The 19,469-nt window shown below is 47.1% G+C and overlaps 1 protein-coding gene across 5 annotated transcripts in view; it reads right to left on the reverse strand.

The window, feature by feature from the left end:
- The window catches only part of NUP188 (nucleoporin 188), a 188,524-nt gene that overhangs the window by 56,898 nt on the left and 112,157 nt on the right, over positions 1–19,469 (reverse strand). For all 5 annotated transcript variants that reach the window (XM_030207867.1, XM_030207866.1, XM_030207863.1 and 2 more), the window contains exons 27-30: positions 17,961–18,130; positions 10,364–10,433; positions 10,196–10,263; positions 9,862–10,057 (exon numbers count right to left, since the gene is read on the reverse strand). In XM_030207867.1, coding sequence (XP_030063727.1) covers positions 9,862–10,057; positions 10,196–10,263; positions 10,364–10,433; positions 17,961–18,130 — 504 coding nt within the window. The remainder of the gene's footprint in view (positions 1–9,861; positions 10,058–10,195; positions 10,264–10,363; positions 10,434–17,960; positions 18,131–19,469) is intronic.

Below are 19,469 nucleotides of genomic sequence, written 5' to 3' on the forward strand. Positions count from 1 at the left end.
TTCCAGATTTCCTCAATGAATATGCATAAGATCTATTTGCATACAATGGAGGAAGTGCAAGCAAATAGATCTTATGCATATTCATTGTCTCAATTTCAACATAGTTACAGCTATTTCTATAGATAAATCACAAGTAACTATGTAATCCAATAATGCAATCTTTATTCATTACAAACTTTATATATATTATTTTAAAACATTTTTTAACATTTATTCATCATTCATCCCTGCTAATTTAAAAAACATTCACTCAGCTCACTCAAAATAAAGTTAAGCTTCACACTTTTTCCAATAATTTGTCCCCAACATTCTTCCTTATGTAGATAATTATCACATTTATCAATATCAAAGATGATGCTGTCACGAAACGCCTAGCACCCACCTGGGGTTATACCCCACAGCCACCTGAAGGGTCTGCCCAGCACTGCCCATACTGGGCTCATGCTCTAAACTAGCACCCTCCTCCAACCGGCTGGGTCTCACTCACCTCTGGGTTAGTCTCCCACTCTCAAATTATTCCCTGGTGATTTCTAGAACACTGGGGCCACCCTTCAGGGGTTCCACAGTTCCTAGAAAGCACAGGCCCCAAAAATACAAACCAGGATTCTTACTCTGTCCTGGACAGCAGAGTCAATAAACTAATAAGGTTTATTGTCACAGAACTTGAACAGTGAACAGAAAAAGGTGAAATCAGCAAACAATAACAGGTAACTGAATATAGATCAATTATAAAACTATCTAACCATTTATTTACTACCTGAGTAGTACCTGGGGAGTTCAGGAAATATAGCTGCCCACGGGTTATCAAATATAACTGCTCACAGGGTCTCAGTAAATATCTTTCTCTCTCTGCTCCCTTGCTGAGACTAAAGAAAAATCCAGTACCCTCCTGGCTAGATTTCAACTCCAGAGCCAATCAGAGCCCAGGGCACCAACTTTGAAAGTATCTGGCCAATGATACTTAAAATTGCCTTTCCACAAGCTTAAACTGGAAAAGAGAAAGTCTTTTTCTGCAACAGCTTTAAAACAGAAAACAATTGCCATCTGCAGGCCAATTAGGAAAAATACACTTCATGGAAAGCGAATGCTACATACCTGTAGAAGGTATTCTCCGAGGACAGCAGGCTGATTGTTCTCACTGATGGGTGACGTCCACAGCAGCCCCTCCAATCGGAAACTTCACTAGCAAAGGCCTTTGCTAGTCCTCGCGCGCCCATGCGCACCGCGCATGCGCGGCCGTCTTCCCGCCCGAACCGGCTCGTGTTCGTCAGTCCCATATGTAGCAAGACAAAACAAGGGAAGACACAACTCCAAAGGGGAGGCGGGCGGGTTTGTGAGAACAATCAGCCTGCTGTCCTCGGAGAATACCTTCTACAGGTATGTAGCATTCGCTTTCTCCGAGGACAAGCAGGCTGCTTGTTCTCACTGATGGGGTATCCCTAGCCCCCAGGCTCACTCAAAACAACAAACATGGTCAATAAGGCCTCGCAACGGCGAGGACATAACTGAGATTGACCTAACAACTTATCCAACTACCTGAGAGTGTAGCCTGGAACAGAATAAAACATGGGCCTAGGGGGGTGGTGTTGGATTCTAAACCCCGAACAGATTCTGAAGCACTGACTGCCCGAACCGACTGTCGCGTCAGGTATCCTGCTGCAGGCAGTAATGAGATGTGAATGTGTGGACAGATGACCACGTCGCAGCTTTGCAGATCTCTTCAATAGTGGCTGACTTCAAGTGGGCCACCGACGCTGCCATGGCTCTAACATTATGAGCCGTGACATGACCCTCAAGAGCCAGCCCAGCCTGGGCGTAAGTGAAGGAAATGCAATCTGCTAGCCAATTGGATATGGTGCGTTTCCCCACAGCCACTCCCCTCCTGTTGGGATCAAAAGAAACAAACAATTGGGCGGACTGTCTGTTGGGCTGTGTCCGCTCCAGATAGAAGGCCAATGCTCTTTTGCAGTCCAATGTGTGCAGCTGACGTTCAGCAGGGCAGGAATGAGGACGGGGAAAGAATGTTGGCAAGACAATTGACTGGTTCAGATGGAACTCCGACACAACCTTTGGCAAGAACTTAGGGTGAGTGCGGAGGACTACTCTGTTATGATGAAATTTGGTGTAAGGGGCCTGGGCTACCAGGGCCTGAAGCTCACTGACTCTACGAGCTGAAGTAACTGCTACCAAGAAAATGACCTTCCAGGTCAAGTACTTCAGATGGCAGGAGTTCAGTGGCTCAAAAGGAGGTTTCATCAGCTGGGTGAGAACGACATTGAGATCCCATGACACTGTAGGAGGTTTGACAGGGGGCTTTGACAAAAGCAAACCTCTCATGAAGCGAACAACTAAACGCTGTCCTGAGATCGGCTTACCTTCCACACGGTAATGGTATGCACTGATTGCACTAAGGTGAACCCTTACAGAGTTGGTCTTGAGACCAGACTCAGACAAGTGCAAAGAGATCTACCAAGGGGGTGCCCCACACCTGGAAGATCTGGCGCACTACTCGGGAGTTGAGCGACCACTCGTGAGGTTGCATAATCCTGCTCAACCTGTCGGCCAGACTGTTGTTTACGCCTGCCAGATAAGTGGCTTGGAGCACCATGCCGTGACGGCGAGCCCAGAGCCACATGCTGACGCTTCCTGACACAGGGGGCGAGATCCGGTGCCCCCCTGCTTGTTGATGTAATACATGGCAACCTGGTTGTCCGTCTGAATTTGGATAATTTGGTGGGACAGCTGATCTCTGAAAGCCTTTAGAGCGTTCCAGACCGCTCGTAACTCCAGAAGATTGATCTGCAGATCGCGTTCCTGGAGGGACCAGCTTCCCTGGGTGTGAAGCCCATCGACATGAGCTCCCCACCCCAGGAGAGACGCATCCGTAGTCAGCACTTTTTGTGGCTGAGGAATTTGGAAAGGACGTCCCAGAGTCAAATTGGACCAAATCGTCCACCAATACAGGGATTTGAGAAAACTCGTGGACAGGTGGATCACGTCTTCTAGATCCCCAGCAGCCTGAAACCACTGGGAAGCTAGGGTCCATTGAGCAGATCGCATGTGAAGGCGGGCCATGGGAGTCACATGAACTGTGGAGGCCATGTGGCCCAGCAATCTCAACATCTGCCGAGCTGTGATCTGCTGGGACGCTCGCACCCGCGAGACGAGGGACAACAAGTTGTTGGCTCTCGTCTCTGGGAGATAGGCACGAGCCGTCCGGGAATCCAGCAGAGCTCCTATGAACTCGAGTTTCTGTACCGGGAGAAGATGGGACTTTGGATAATTTAGCACAAACCCCAGTAGCTCCAGGAGGCGAATAGTCATCTGCATGGACTGTAGAGCTCCTGCCTCGGATGTGTTCTTCACCAGCCAATCGTCGAGATAGGGGAACACGTGTACTCCCAGCCTGCGAAGCGCCGCTGCTACTACAACTAAGCACTTTGTGAACACTCTGGGCACAGAGGCGAGCCCAAAGGGTAGCACACAGTACTGGAAGTGACGTGTGCCCAGCTGAAATCGCAGATACTGTCTGTGAGCTGGCAGTATCGGGATGTGCGTGTAGGCGTCCTTCAAGTCCAGAGAGCATAGCCAATCGTTTTCCTGAATCATGGGAAGAAGAGTGCCCAGGGAAAGCATCCTGAACTTTTCCTTGACCAGATATTTGTTCAGGGCCCTTAGGTCTAGGATGGGACGCATCCCCCCTGTTTTCTTTTCCACAAGGAAGTACCTGGAATAGAATCCCAGCCCTTCTTGCCCAGATGGCATGGGCTCGACCGCATTGGCGCTGAGAAGGGCGGAGAGTTCCTCTGCAAGTACCTGCTTGTGCTGGAAGCTGTAAGACTGAGCTCCCAGTGGGCAATTTGGAGGTTTGGAGGCCAAATTGAGGGTGTATCCTTGCCGGACTATTTGGAGAACCCACTGATCGGAGGTTATGAGAGGCCACCTTTGGTGAAAAACTTTCAACCTCCCCCCGACCGGCAGATCGCCCGGCACTGACACGTTGATGTCGGCTATGCTCTGCTGGAGCCAGTCAAAAGCTCGCCCCTTGCTTTTGCGGGGGAGCCGAGGGGCCTTGCTGAGGCGCACGCTGCTGACGAGAGCGAGCGCGCTGGGGCTTAGCCTGGGCCGCAGGCTGTCGAGAAGGAGGATTGTAGCTATGCTTACCAGAAGAGTAGGGAACAGTCTTCCTTCCCCCATAAAAACGTCTACCTGTGGAGGTAGAAGCTGAAGGCTGCCGGCGGGAGAACTTGTCGAAAGCGGTATCCCGCTGATGGAGCTACTCTACCACCTGTTCGACCTTCTCTCCAAAAATATTATCCGCACGGCAAGGCGAGTCCGCAATCCGCTGCTGGATCCTATTCTCCAGGTCGGAGGCACGCAGCCATGAGAGTCTGCGCATCACCACACCTTGAGCAGCGGCCCTGGACGCAACATCAAAGGTATCATATACCCCTCTGGCCAGGAATTTTCTGCACGCCTTCAGCTGCCTGACCACCTCCTGAAATGGCTTGGCTTGCTCAGGAGGGAGCTTGTCCTCCAAGCCCGCCAACTGCCGCACATTGTTCCGCATGTGTATGCTCGTGTAGAGCTGGTAAGACTGAATTTTGGCCACAAGCATAGAGGAATGGTAGGCCTTCCTCCCAAAGGAGTCTAAGGTTCTAGAGTCTTTGCCCGGGGGCGCCGAAGCATGCTTTCTAGAACTCTTAGCCTTCTTTAGGGCCAAATCCACAACTCCAGAGTCGTGAGGCAACTGAGTGCGCATCAGCTCTAGGTCCCCATGGATCCGGTACTGGGACTCGATCTTTTTGGGAATGTAGGGATTAGTTAGAGGCTTGGTCCAGTTCGCCAGCAATGTCTTTTTTAGGACATGATGCATGGGTACTGTGGACGCTTCCTTAGGTGGAGAAGGATAGTCCAGGAGCTCAAACATTTCAGCCTGGGCTCGTCCTCCACAACCACCGGGAAGGGGATGGCCGTAGACATCTCCCGGACAAAGGCCGCAAAAGACAGACTCTCGGGAGGAGAAAGCTGCCTTTCAGGGGAGGGACTGGGATCCGAAGGAAGAACATCAGACTCCTCGTCAGAGAAATATCTGATGTCCTCCTCCTCCTCCCACGAGGCCTCACCATCGGTATCAGACACAAGTTCACAAACCTGTGTCTGAAGCCGTGCCCGGCTCGACTCTGTGGAACCACGGCCACGGTGTGAGCGTTGAGAGGTAGACTCCCTCGCCCGCACCGGCGAAGCTCCCTCCGCCGACATCGTCGGGGAGCCTTCCTGGGAGGCGACCGCAGTCGGTACCACAAGCGGCACCGATGTCGGAGACCTCACCCCGGGCAAGGGGCCAGCCGGCGCCTCACTCGACGGTACCGGTGGCGCAAGCACCCCCGGTACCGGAGGGGAAGGGCGCAACAGCTCTCCCAGGATCTCTGGGAGAACGGCCCGGAGACTCTCGTGCAGGGCGGCTGTGGAGAAAGACATGGAAGCCGATGCAGGCGTCGAAGTCAGAGTCTGTTCCGGGCGTGGAGGCTGTTCCAGGCTGTCCAAGGTGGAGCGCATCGACACCTCCTGAACAGAGGGTGAGCGGTCCTCCCGGTGCCGATGCCTACTGGGTGCCGACTCCCTCGGCGACCCAGAGCTCTCGGTACCGATGTGGGAAGGAGACCGGTGTCAATGCTTCTTTGACTTTTTCAAACGAAGCATGTCACCGGAACTTCCCGATACCGACGAGGAGGACGTAGAATCCAACCGTCGCTTCCTCGGGGCCGAGGCCGAAGAAGGTCGGTCTCGGGGGGGCTGTACCGCAGGAGCCCTCAGGGTAGGGGGAGACCCACCCGAAGGCTCACCGCCACCAGCAGGGGAATGGACAGCCCTCACCTGCACTCCAGTCGAAGCACCACCGTCCGACGACATCAGCACTAGTGGAGGTCCCGGTACCACCGATGCCGACGCAGCCTTCCGATGTCTCGGTACCGACGATGCAGAGGGTCGATGCCTCGATGCAATCGATACAGTCGCCGCCGAGGTCGGAGGTCTTGACGCTGTCGACACTCCCGGTGCTGTTGCCGACGAAGAGCCCAAGAACAACACGTTCCACTGGGCCAATCTCGCTACCTGAGTCCTTTTTTGTAAAAGGGCGCAAAGACTACAGGCCTGCGGGCGGTGCCCAGCCCCCAGACACTGAAGACACGACGCGTGCCTATCAGTGAGCGAGATTACCCGGGCGCACTGGGTGCACTTCTTGAAGCCGCTGGGAGACTTCGATGACATGGGCGGAAAAATCACGCTGGCGAAATCAAAACTCGTAATTGCGGTAAGGCACCAAAAAGAGGGAGAGAAAAACTTGACCCGAGGCCTCAAAAGGGCCTACCCCGAAAACGAAAAGAAACTTACCAGGGCAAAACCTGGAAATACGGGAAGGGGAAAAAGACCGAAAGGCCTTTCTCCGAAATCCCTTTTTTTTAAAGAAGCGAAAAATCAAAAAGACGTGCGAGGGTCTACTTAAGGGGCGCGAACGGCGCAAACACGACTGTACCGAGCGCGGACAAAAGAAGACTGACGAACACGAGCCGGTTCGGGCGGGAAGACGGCCGCGCAAAGGCCTTTGTTAGTGAAGTTTCCGATTGGAGGGGCTGCCGTGGACGTCACCCATCAGTGAGAACAAGCAGCCTGCTTGTCCTCGGAGAATAATTAATACAGTTAACAGGCTTAGAAACCCACTGTTTCTCACAGATGCCTAATATCCCTTCCCTATATCAAACGTTTCTGAAATAATCTAAAGAATATTACACAAATTATAAACTATAACAGTGTTAGCCTACAGAAACTTCAGGCTTAATGGATCTTCTCCTTTTTACATTATCTTGGATTTTCCCTTTAAAACAGTCCAAAATCTGTTGAAAGGGTGTCAACTATATGTTGTTATGCTTATTCCACGCTGTGCTTTTCCATATATCCAAATTTAAAGTTGCTCAAATTCTAAGTCCATTCTATGAGTTTACCAGCTGCTCCTTTCTCAAACTGTCTATATGCTTCAATCCATGCTTGTTTGTACATGGCAGAATAAGAGAAGTATGTATACAATTACCAGTATAAATCCTGTATTTTACAAGAGAAATGTTATATTGATGACATACTGTTTGTTTAGGGAGGTGATGAAAATTCTTTAAAGGATTTTTTTCAATACTTGAATGAATGTGATAACATCAAATTTGCTTTTCACTTTGGGGGTCAGGCAGTACATTTTTGGACATTCAAACACAATATGAACAGGGGTGTTTTATTACTCAAGCATTTTGAAAGATAATGAATAGGAATGCGGTCCTTCATTATAGAAGACATCATCCAGTTAGACTGAAGGACAGTATTCCATCAGGTCAGTTTATGCGATAACGTAGATTGTGGAAAATAATTTTATACCACAAGCACGTGATATGAAACACCGCTATCCCTCTAAGGTGATTCATAGAGCCTTTAAGCAAGCTTATAATGCTCATAGGACATGGCTGTTAAGTAAATCACAGCAGAATGAGGAAAATAGAATAACATGTGTGTTACCATATACGAGATCAGTGGATAAAATTAAGGAAATTATTTGTAAGCATAGGTCTATAGTATTTTAACACGCATTCTTAATTTAAGGGAGTACCACAATTTGCATTCACGAGGAGACAGAATTTGGGAGAGAAATTATCAGTTAATAGAAGGAAACTAATGAGATAAAAAATGCAGGACATTTTAAAAGTGAGGGTTGTAGTTTCTGTCCATATGCATTGAAAGTCCAGTTTATTCAGGTCCCCAATGCAAGGAAGGAAAAACGGTTTGTTTTTGCAATCTAGAACGGATTGCAATTCATCACATGTGATTTATGGTATAGTGTTTCCATATGGTTTATGGTATATTGCCCAGACCATCAGGAAGGTGAAGTATCAGATGGCTCAGCATTTGAGTAATATAAGGTTAAAACGTATAGATGCTTCCTTAATGAAACACCGGGATAGGATCCCACATGTGGTGGAGGACTTGAGATTCTCGGTACTGGTTCAATTAGATCAAAGTAAAGAAGGAGATATTTCACAACAATTGCAGCGAAGGGAAAAAGATTAATATTTGAATGGAAAACAATAATACCAACGGATTTAGGAGGTGTGGCAGAACTCCATCAATTAGAGAAAGTGGGAATATGTACAGCGCATGCATGGGCATTTGGGTTAGACTGGTGCCATTGCTCTCTGTCTGTTTTGGGAAAGTAAGCCTGGAGTTGTGTTCAGGAATATGTGAAGTAACACTTAAGGTAAGATGTGTATATTTGGTGATTTTATAGAGGAAGTAGATTATACACATTATTTCATACATTCCTTCTTGATTCAATATATTACTATAGTTAAACCCCTGACGATGCCATAGTGCAAAACACTCAACTGTGTCAGGTTATCAACAGTAAAGAATATAGGCATGGATTGAAGCATAAAGACAATCTGAGAAACAAGCAGTTGGTAAACTTGTGGAATGGACTTGGAATTTGAGTAACTTTAAATCTGGACATATGGAAAAGCACAGAGTAGAATAAACAGCACAACATACAGTTGGTACCCTTTCGACAGATTTTGGACTGTTTTAAGGGGAAAATCCAAGATAATGTATCAAGGGGAAGATTCACTAAGCCTGAAGTTTCTATAAGATAACAATATTTATAGTTTATAACTTGTGTAATATTCTTAAGATTATTTCAGAAACGTTTGATACAGGGAAGGGATATTAGGCATCTGTGAAAAACAGTGGGTTTCTAAGCCTGTTAACTGTATTAATTATTCCATGAAGTGTATTTTTCCTAATTGGCCTGCAGATGGCAATTGTTTTGTGTTTTAAAGCTGTTGCAGAAAAAGACTTTCTTTTTTCCAGTTTAAGCTTGTGGAAAGGCAATTTTAAGTACCATTGGCCTCGAGGGCAGGACACAGTGAGGGAAGGCCCAAAGGGAGGCGATCTGCCACATTCACATGGAAGTGAGGCACTGCCGATTTGAATGCAGGGGGCCCGGTCACGGTGGCGGACGGAGGGGGGCTATCAAAGGAGCCGAGGGAGAGCAGGTGAGACCGGAGACTGCAGCGCCAGTGGCCTGGCAGCAGGAGAGGGAGGCGACAGTGGTAGGGATTGGGGGGGGGGGGGCGGCGGGGGCAGGCCTTGCCCTGAGCCCGGCTCAGTCTCTCAGCGGCCCTGGTGTTGCCTTCAGAGATCAAAATTCTGCAAAAAAACTGTTTGAGATTACTTTTAAACAATCAAGAAACAATTCATAGACACTGATATTTTTGTATACATGAATATAGTTTAAATCCTACTGAAATATATTTCATATTGTTTCTTTTATTATTATGTTACAGCTCAATGCCCATTATTCGTATTCGGCCAAATGATGTTTTTTATTATTCATATTCAGTCAAATAGTAAAATATGCTATTTAGTACAGCTCTAGTCCCAATTGTGTGGCAGGGGAAGGAGATGTATGTCTCAATCATGTAGCAGGGGGAGTGGGAAGGAGGTACAGGATTGTTAGCTATTTTTCATTTTCATTTAATTTATTATAGTTGAGGACACTTCATCCATCTAAACCTAAGATGAGTTTAAAAACCTATCCATTACAATAGATAATGCCAAATAATTCCAAGGTATCACCAATAAACATAGATATTACGTATATTATATTACTCCCCACCCACCAATACAACCCCATAAAATATAATAAAAATAGCAATAAAGAAAAAGCAGAGGGGAAACACACAATGCAGCAAGGAGAAAGGTGAGACGTAGCTGGGGTAGGGGTGGAAAGAGAAGGTGTGCAGCCAGAAGCCAGGAGAAGGATCTTACATGGCTGGTGGTAACAATGAGCAGCATCCTCCAGGCTGAGATCAGCATCTCACACTCTGCTAGATAAGAGCAACCCACACCCTCTGTTTCTGCTATATGGCACACCAGAGATTTTATGTAAGCACACCAGTATGCGTAGCGTTTCTCACTGGCAAACCTCTTTAGGATGTCCTTCAGGGAAGGGTCTAGCAGGCCCCTGATACATAAAATAGAAAAATTATTTAAAGAGTATCCAGGAACCACAGCAAGAATAAATGGCAGAGACACAATACAGATATCAACTCTGTAAAGCAGCTGAGGTCAGGATGGAAAAGGTTTCCCTTGAAGAACTCACTTAACGACATAATATATCTCAAGGCAGATGATCTTCATGATAAAGGCACAAGTCTCCAGGATGCTTGGCTGCAGGGTGGAAGAAATGAAAAATACAGGAGTAATGCAGATCCTGGAAGGAGTGTCCTGACTCATGAACACATTCCCAATATCTCTTTCTATCACTCACCTCAGAACTTTCTGAGGGCAACGCAAGATCCTCAAAGAGAGGGCTGGTCAAGTTTTCCCAGAACTTTGTCCTAAAAAAAGACATCAGTGTCTGCATCATCAACTTTACTCAATTAACTTTAATCTTTAAAACATTCATAACAGAAAGGAAGGATAAGTGCTACTACTGGTCATTCTCAGGCAGATGATCAAAAGCCCCGCGCTGTTCCAAACAGCGCTCTAAAATAGTGCTGGAACAGCGCGGGGCGCTATTAGACCTATGATCAGAGATAATGCATGCAAATTTAAGCAGTGCAATTACCTCTGATCATGGGGTAGAAGTGCAGGAGAATTGTGCCTGAGCATGCGCTCAGCACAATCCTCCTGCACTTGTCTGACAGGTCTGGGCTGTCAAAAGCAGAAAATTGTCAAACACAGGGGCTGGAGGTCAATGGGACCACCAGGCCCTGATTACCCCTGCCCCGAGCAATGGGGACTGGAGGTCCGGTGGACCTCCGGTCCCATCCCCACCCCCCAGGTTCAGGGAGGGCTGGAGATCTGGCGGGGTCTCCAGCCCCCCCCCCCCCCAGCAAATGGTCCCTGGTGGTCCAGTGGGCACCGATCAAGCCCCCCCCCCCCCAGCGACAGGGGGGGTGGAGGTCCGCTGGACCGCCAGTCCCCCCTCCCCCACCCAACCCCCAGCATTGGCAAGGATCCCTGTGTGATGGTGTCACTCCATCCGCCGCCCGCCCTCCCTCTCTGCCCGCCCGCCTCCCTACCTTGGTAGGAGGAGGGTCGCAGCCTGACTCCCTCCTCTTCCTTCGACGCCGCAAATGGCGGCGCCCAGCCCTGCCCAGCGCATCCTGGCAGCGCCGAAGGAAGAGGAGGGAGGCAGGCTGCATCCCTCCTCCAACCAAGGTAGGGGGTCGGGCGGGCAGAGAGAGGGGGGGTGGGCAGCGGATGGAGTGACACCATCACACAGGGACCCTTGCCAATGCTGGGGGTTGGGGTGGGGGGACTGGCGGTCCAGTGGACCTCCAGCCCCCCCCCTGTCGCAGGGGGGGGGACTTGGTTGTCGCCCACTGGACCACCAGGGACCATTTGCTGGGCGGTTGGGGGGGCTGGAGACCCACCAGATCTCCAGCCCTCCCTGAACCTGAGGGGGTGGGATCGTCGGGGGGACCGGAGGTCCGCCGGACCTCCAGTCCCGTCGCTGGGGGGGGGGGGGGTTGCGTCATTGGGGGGAATGGGGGCCTGCCAGCATGCAAATGCATGCTGGACAGGGCTCACCATTCCTCCCCAATGATCTGCAAACCCTAAATCGGAATCTTTAAATCGGAAGATGGACATCCTCAACTGCCCTGTTGCAGGGACAGCCAAATTTCAAGGGCATGTCGGAGGTATAGTGACGGGGCAGTTGAGGACATCCAAAATTTGGACGTTTCTATGAAGGGGCAGTTGAGGATGTCCAAATTTTGGACATTTCTGCAATCGGCAGTTAAGGATGTCCAAAATTGGATGTTTCTATGAGAAAGACATCTTTCTCATAGAAACATCCAATTTTGGATGTCCTTAACTCCCCATTGCAGAAACGTCCAAAATTTGGACGTCCTCAACTGCCCCGTCACAAAAACGTCCAAATTTTGGATGTCCTCAACTGCCCTCGCTGGCAGGCTTGCTGTAGGGGGGAATGGGGGCCTGCCAGCATGCAAATGCATGCTGGACAGGGCTCACCAGTCCTCCCCAATGATCTGCAAACCCTAACGCCAGCTCAGAGCTGGCATAGGGTTTGTCGCAGCCAGCAACCCAATCTTTGGCGCGCTGGACGCATTTGCAAGCTACCTGCACTAAGAGCCCTGTTTAGCATGAATTTGCATGCTACTTTCACTAAGAGCCCTTGAGCGCATTGTTTCACACACTCGAGGGCTCTAATCATGGGGCAGTAGCAAACGTTGGCGCTAGTATGGCGCTAACAGCCTCTAGCGCCGGCGTTTATTTTTGATCATCTGCCTGCCTGTCAGTTATGCTCCCAACAGCAGATTTATGTTGCCCTTTGAGGAGGTTTAATGATTAATTTTTGTTTCCTTGAGATGTAGTTTCAATATCATAGCAAAACAGTATTTTAACAACCTTAAATGAAGATGAAATTGTAGAGAAAATATTTTTCTAATGGAACACAAAGACAGCAATTTTCTGCAGGTACTTCAGAATACTCCCTGAAGATGCATGCACAGTTTAACAGAATAGATGTCATTTTATCTGCTTTAAAATGCACATGGCTGAGAAAGGAAGGTTGCTAAACTGTAATAGATGTTTTCCTTGGAGAGCAGGGAAATGGAGCCAGAATAGTGGGCAGTATCATCCAGTGTCACTGTCACGAAATGCACAGCCACCCACCTAGGGCTACCCCGTGGCCACTTAGAGGGTTTATCCCCATCACAGCTTAGGACCACCTGCACCTGCCGCTTACGCTCTACACTAACACCCTCCTCCCACCAACTGGGTCCAAACTGCGTCTGGGCGAGTCTCCCACTCTCAAATTATCCCCAGTGATTTCTAGGTTACTGGGGTCACACTCCCAGTGGCCCCACAGTTCCTAGAAAGCACCCCAGACCCAACACACAAACCACTGAGATTCTTAGTCAGTCCAGACAAGCAAAGGCAATAAATTAAAACTGTTTATTGTCATGAAAAATTAGAACAATGAACAGAAAAGGTGCAATTAGCAAAACAATAACAGGTAACTGAAATATGGATCAATTATAACACTATCAAAGCATTTGTATACTATCTAAATAGTACCTGGGGAGATCAGGACATATAGCTGCTCACAGGTTATCAAATATAACCTCAGCAAAGAGATCTTTCTCTCTCTTTTCCTGGATAAGACCAGAGAAAAAGCCACTACCCATCCTAACTGAAATGAAGCTCCTGGGCCAATCAGAGCCCAGAACAACAAGTTTTAAAAGTAACTGGGCACATCACTGCAGGTTAACTTCTTTTCTGTGTGCTAACTAAAGAAGGAACAGTCATTTCTCTGTAACAACACCAACTGGCCAAACTAGAGAAATACACTTCAAACAACAATCAATACAGTTTACAGGCTTAAACCCCACTGTTTTGTCATAGTCACCCTTTTCTGGATTGTTATTGTTCTCCTGGAAAGCTCAGGAGAGCCCCACAGGCCCTCTTGAGCATGCATGGTGTTCCAGTGCTGGCAACGATCCCAACTCCTTTCAGTTCATAACATAGCTTGAGATATATCCAATAGTGGGGAAGGAGGATGGGGGAACAGGCTCCATTCCCCTGATGTCTATGGAGAACCACCCCTACAGGTAAACAATCTTGCTTTATCCATGGACAAGTTGATCTAAATGGAGCCAGAATAATGAGTGATTTCAGAGCCAAATGTGTAGGTGTATTTATATGCTGCATAAGTTTAAGATCCTCAGTAAGATGATTTAACTGTTTACCAAGATAGTCAGAAGGGTCTTCAATATTAATATTCAGGTCACCTAACACAATCAGGGTCAGCGACAGAAGGTACTAGTGTGCTACAGCTTGTAGAACATTGTGAAACAAAGAAAGTGAAATGGGAAGTGGTTGAGTAGTCAGGTGGGGAGGGCTGAATCACATGTGAAATTTCAAGGTCTGTTCAACCAAACAAAAGAGATCGTCCATAAGCAGAGAGAACAAACATTTTAAAAAACCTACAGTAATTTCTGCAGAACATAGGATAGCAGGCATAATGTCAGAGTTACAAGTCAGTGGAACAGAAATGATGTTGAATAAACACCTTATCTTAGGAGGAAAACGAAAAGACCTGGTCAGTCGATATCCCCAGTGAACAAAAATAGGTTGTAAGATTCCTGAAGTCAATACAGGAATACTTGAGGCCATTATAAAAACAAGCAACAGAAGAGGGCAATGGGGCATGGTGGGTGCGCATTAGTGGGGGGGGGGGGGGGGGGGGGGATGAAAGAGTGTACAAAGAAGCAGGACCTGCTTCCTTCTTGTGCTCCTTCATCACATGCCTGCAGTGTGCGCTACAGAAAGTATTCTAATTAAAAACAAGTAGTTACAAAAGCATTACTTCCAGTCACATGAGCAGGGCTAAAACTCCACATTCACGGCCAGCTTTGAGATGAGCGTAAACAGACAGCAGTTCCCGGATATGCAAGTAAAGAAAACAGCAGAGGAGTATCAGCAGCAGTATAAAACAAAATAGCATGTCTAGTAAGCACAGCCAACTGATCATGTTTAGCAAAAGCATGCAGAAAAGACTACGTTGCGGCCTTACAGATGCCTACTGGGGAGACTGTAATGAGATTCTGACCATGATGGAGCTAAACTAAGTACTTCAACAGACACCTTCCCTTTGAGGATATAAGTCAAATGTGTTCTAAGTACTTGAATAGACACCTTTTCCCTTTGAGAATATAAGCTGGCGAAATTGCCTCCTAAAACCATCATGCTCTGGTTGATTTCGTTGCCACTCCGTCCCAAACAGCTCAACCAACTAAACAATCTTCAAAAATCAATGGTAATAGAAAACAAAGGACCAGCTACTATCTCTTCCCCTCCCTTAGAGATCAAAAGTGCTTGTTCCAGATACAGACACAACTCCACCACCTACACCACCTACAAATGCAAAGCGGAGATAAGGAGGGCAAAAAAGGACTTTGAGAAGAAATTAGCGTTGGAAGCAAAAATACACAGTAAAAATTTTTTTAGATACATTAAAAGCAGGAAACCGGCCAAAGAGTCGGTTGGGCCGCTGGACGAAAATGGTGTTAAAGGGGCGATCAAGGAGGACAAAGCCGTAGCGGAGAAATTAAATGAATTCTTTGCTTCGGTCTTCACCGAGGAGGATTTGGGGGGGACACCGGTGCCGGAAAGAATATTTGAAGCGGGGGAGTCGGAGAAACTAAACAAACTCTCTGTAACCTTGGAGGATGTAATGGGTCAGTTCAGCAAGCTGAAGAGTAGTAAATCACCGGGACCTGATGGTATTCATCCCAGAGTATTAATAGAACTAAAAAATGAACTTGCGGAGCTACTGTTAGAAATATGCAATCTGTCCCTAAAATCGAGTGTAGTACCGGAAGACTGGAGGGTAGCCAATGTTACTCCGATTTTTAAGAAGGGTTCCAGAGGAGATCCGGGAAATTATAGACCGGTGAGTCTAACGTCGGTGCCGGGCAAGATGGTGGAGGCTATTATTAAGAATAAAATTGCAGAGCATATACAAATACATGGACTGATGAGACAAAGTCAGCACGGATTTAGTGAAGGGAAGTCTTGCCTCACCAATCTAATGCATTTTTTTGAGGGGGTAAGCAAACATGTGGACAATGGGGAGCCGGTTGATATTGTATATCTGGATTTTCAGAAGGCGTTTGACAAAGTGCCGCACGAAAGACTCCTGAAGAAATTGCAGAGTCATGGAATCGGAGGTAGGGTATTATTATGGATTAAGAACTGGTTGAAAGATAGGAAGCAGAGAGTAGGATTGCGTGGCCAGTATTCTCAGTGGAGGAGGGTAGTTAGTGGGGTCCCGCAGGGGTCTGTGCTGGGTCCGTTGCTTTTTAATGTATTTATAAATGACCTAGAGATGGGAATAACTAGTGAGGTAATTAAATTCGCCGATGACACAAAATTATTCAGGGTCGTCAAGTCGCAGGAGGAATGTGAACGATTACAGGAGGACCTTGCGAGACTGGGAGAATGGGCGTGCAAGTGGCAGATGAAGTTCAATGTTGACAAGTGCAAAGTGATGCATGTGGGTAAGAGGAACCCGAATTATAGCTACGTCTTGCAAGGTTCCGCGTTAGGAGTTACGGATCAAGAAAGGGATCTGGGTGTCGTCGTCGATGATACGCTGAAACCTTCTGCTCAGTGTGCTGCTGCGGCTAGGAAAGCGAATAGAATGTTGGGTGTTATTAGGAAGGGTATGGAGTCCAGGTGTGCGGATGTTATAATGCCGTTGTATCGCTCCATGGTGCGACCGCACCTGGAGTATTGTGTTCAGTACTGGTCTCCGTATCTCAAAAAAGATATAGTAGAATTGGAAAAGGTACAGCGAAGGGCGACGAAAATGATAGTGGGGATGGGACGACTTTCCTATGAAGAGAGGCTGAGAAGGCTAGGGCTTTTCAGCTTGGAGAAGAGACGGCTGAGGGGAGATATGATAGAAGTGTATAAAATAATGAGTGGAATGGATCGGGTGGATGTGAAGCGACTGTTCACGCTATCCAAAAATACTAGGACTAGAGGGCATGAATTGAAGCTACAGTGTGGTAAATTTAAAACGAATCGGAGAAAATTTTTCTTCACCCAACGTGTAATTAGACTCTGGAATTCGTTGCCGGAGAACGTGGTACGGGCGGTTAGCTTGACGGAGTTTAAAAAGGGGTTAGATAGATTCCTAAAGGACAAGTCCATAGACCGCTATTAAATGGACTTGGAAAAATTCCGCATTTTTAGGTATATCTTGTCTGGAATGTTTTTACGTTTGGGGAGCGTGCCAGGTGCCCTTGACCTGGATTGGCCACTGTCGGTGACAGGATGCTGGGCTAGATGGACCTTTGGTCTTTCCCAGTATGGCACTACTTATGTACTTATGTACCTACACCAAGCGCATCCACCACCCTTTCCATAAAGAAATATTTCCTTTAGATTACTTCTGAGTCCATCCTCTTTCACCTTCATCATTTGTCCCCTCATTTCATTTTCCTTTCAGTTGAAATAGACTTGCCTCTTGTGCATCTATGTTATGGAGGTATTTAAATATCTCTAACATATCTCCACTCTCCCCTCTTTTCTTCCAAAGTATATATATTAAGATCTTTAAGTCTGACTCAATATGCTTTATGATAAAGATCACTGACCATTTTAGCAGCCACCCTCTGGACAGACTCCATCCTGTTTATGTCTTTTTGAAGGTCTGGTCTCCAGAATTGTACACGGTACTCTAAATAGAGTCTCACCAAATACATATAGAGGCACAATCACCACCTTTTTTCTGCTGACTACTCCTCTCCCCATGCACCCTAGCAACTTTCTGGCTTTTGCTTCGTTCTTTCTACCTATTTGGCCACCTTAAGATCATCAGATACAATCACTCCCAAGTCCTGCACAAAAGTATTTCACCCCTATGCTATACTGCTTCCTTACGTTTTTGCAGCCCAAATGCTTGGCCTTGCATTTTTTAGCTTTAAATTTTAGCTGCAAAATTCTAGATCCCATCTCATGTTATCCACTCAATCAGAGTTGGTACCATCTGAAAAGAGCCAAACCTTATCAGACAACCTTTCGTCAATATTGCTTAAAAAAATGTTAAAAAGAACTGGCCCAAGAACCGATCCTTGTAGCACACTACTGATAATGTCCCTTTCCTCTGAATGAAGGTGAAATTAAGCCTTACCTGCTCCAGGATGATAAAGAATGGATAACCCACTCTGAATCCTCACTACCAGATGCAGGATTAAGTATGTATAAGACAAGAGAAAATCTGAATAGAAGACTGGCATAGTGGATATTGATACGTGGAAAATAATAAACATACTTAAAAAAAAAAAAAAAAAGACTGGCATAGAAGATGGAAATCAGCTACTCACTTGATCCTCAGGACTGTCATGGCACTGTCCCGACGGTCCTGCCACAAAGCATGAAGAAAAGCAACGGCAGCCCTGTGCAGCAGAGGTGGGCACCAGTACTGCTCCTGCTGCTGTGTGTCAATCAGTTCAAGCACCACCTGCAGGCAGCTCCATTCACCAATCTGGAATTCCTGAAGGGAAGGTGAGCAGATCAAGCTGAAGAAACCAACTTTTGGGGATAATCCCAACCCATGGGCATCTCAGATATACTGAAGACAACACTTTGGAAATGCAATATTCTTTGTTTCAGAAGAATTCATGGACAAAAATGTTTCGTCATTGAAAACATCACCACAGTGATGAATCTTAGGAAATCTAAGTGGCCTAGTGGTTAGGGTGGTGGACTTTGGTCCTGGGGAACTCAGGAACTGAGTTCGATTCCCACTTCAGGCACAGGCAGCTCCTTGTGACTCTGGGCAAGTCACTTAACCCTCCATTGCTCCATGTAAGCCGCACTGAGCCTGCCATGAGTGGGAAAGTGCGGGGTACAAATGTAACAACAACAAAAAAAAGATACAAACAAAAATGCTTCTTCTAAAGGCTTTTCCATTTTTTTAAAACTTCTGTGTACCCAAAATCCAGATTTAACCCATCATTCCTGAAGGTACAGATATATGGACTCAGCAGTATGTGACGATATTTACACTAGGCGATTCATTACCAAAACCAAATATTAATAAGCACCTTTCGCAGCCCTCCATCTATCATCCCTTATGGTCTGCAATTTCCACACAGTTTACTCTTGTTTCCAGGCCCTGTCTTTCCGTAGATCCTTCTATTTCCCTTGGCTCATGCTGCTGCTGTGGTAACATTCAGCAGAAAGAGAAGATGCTGCTGCTCCCCCTTGGCTAACTGTATCCCCTCTTTGCAGCAGGGATTAGACATTTCACCCATAGCTCTGTTCCCAGCTCCAGATACAAGATCTCCACAGGCTCTGGCTGGTCTCTCTCTCCTGCTTGTCCTAAGCTCTCCTGACTTGCTTTCTCTTTCTTTCCGGGTTCTGTCTGATATCCACCTGCTCTCCCCGACACAATCCCTGTGTTCTCTCACTGGGTTCTCTCCCAGAAATGTTTCTGCTGTACTCTCCTTCAAGTCTCTCTCTACACCACCGACTCTACTTCTTCCTCCAACAGAACGCAGCCATGTGATGGCATTAGCCAAAGCAGTAGTAGTAACAGAAGAGGACCCTTTGGCAAGAGCAGGAAGACAGATTAAGAACATGCTCTTCACTTCTTCTGCTGCTCCCCTTCTCCCCCACAGCACTTTATATATCCTTCTGTTTGCCTGCTGAATTCAGAGCCAGAAGAAGATGGGAAAGAACTAGGCCCTATTTTATATGTCAGCCACCATACAGCTGGGTCTTTTGGAGAACTATTGAATCTTCTACTGGATCTTCACTGCTGCTAAAGATCAAGAAAAGTTCAAAGTATGAAACTGAATCTTTTCTTACCCTCTTCTCTTGCTGCCTCA

The sequence above is a fragment of the Microcaecilia unicolor genome, chromosome 6, assembly GCF_901765095.1.
Source record: "Microcaecilia unicolor chromosome 6, aMicUni1.1, whole genome shotgun sequence".
Classification (NCBI taxonomy): Eukaryota; Metazoa; Chordata; class Amphibia; order Gymnophiona; family Siphonopidae; genus Microcaecilia; species Microcaecilia unicolor.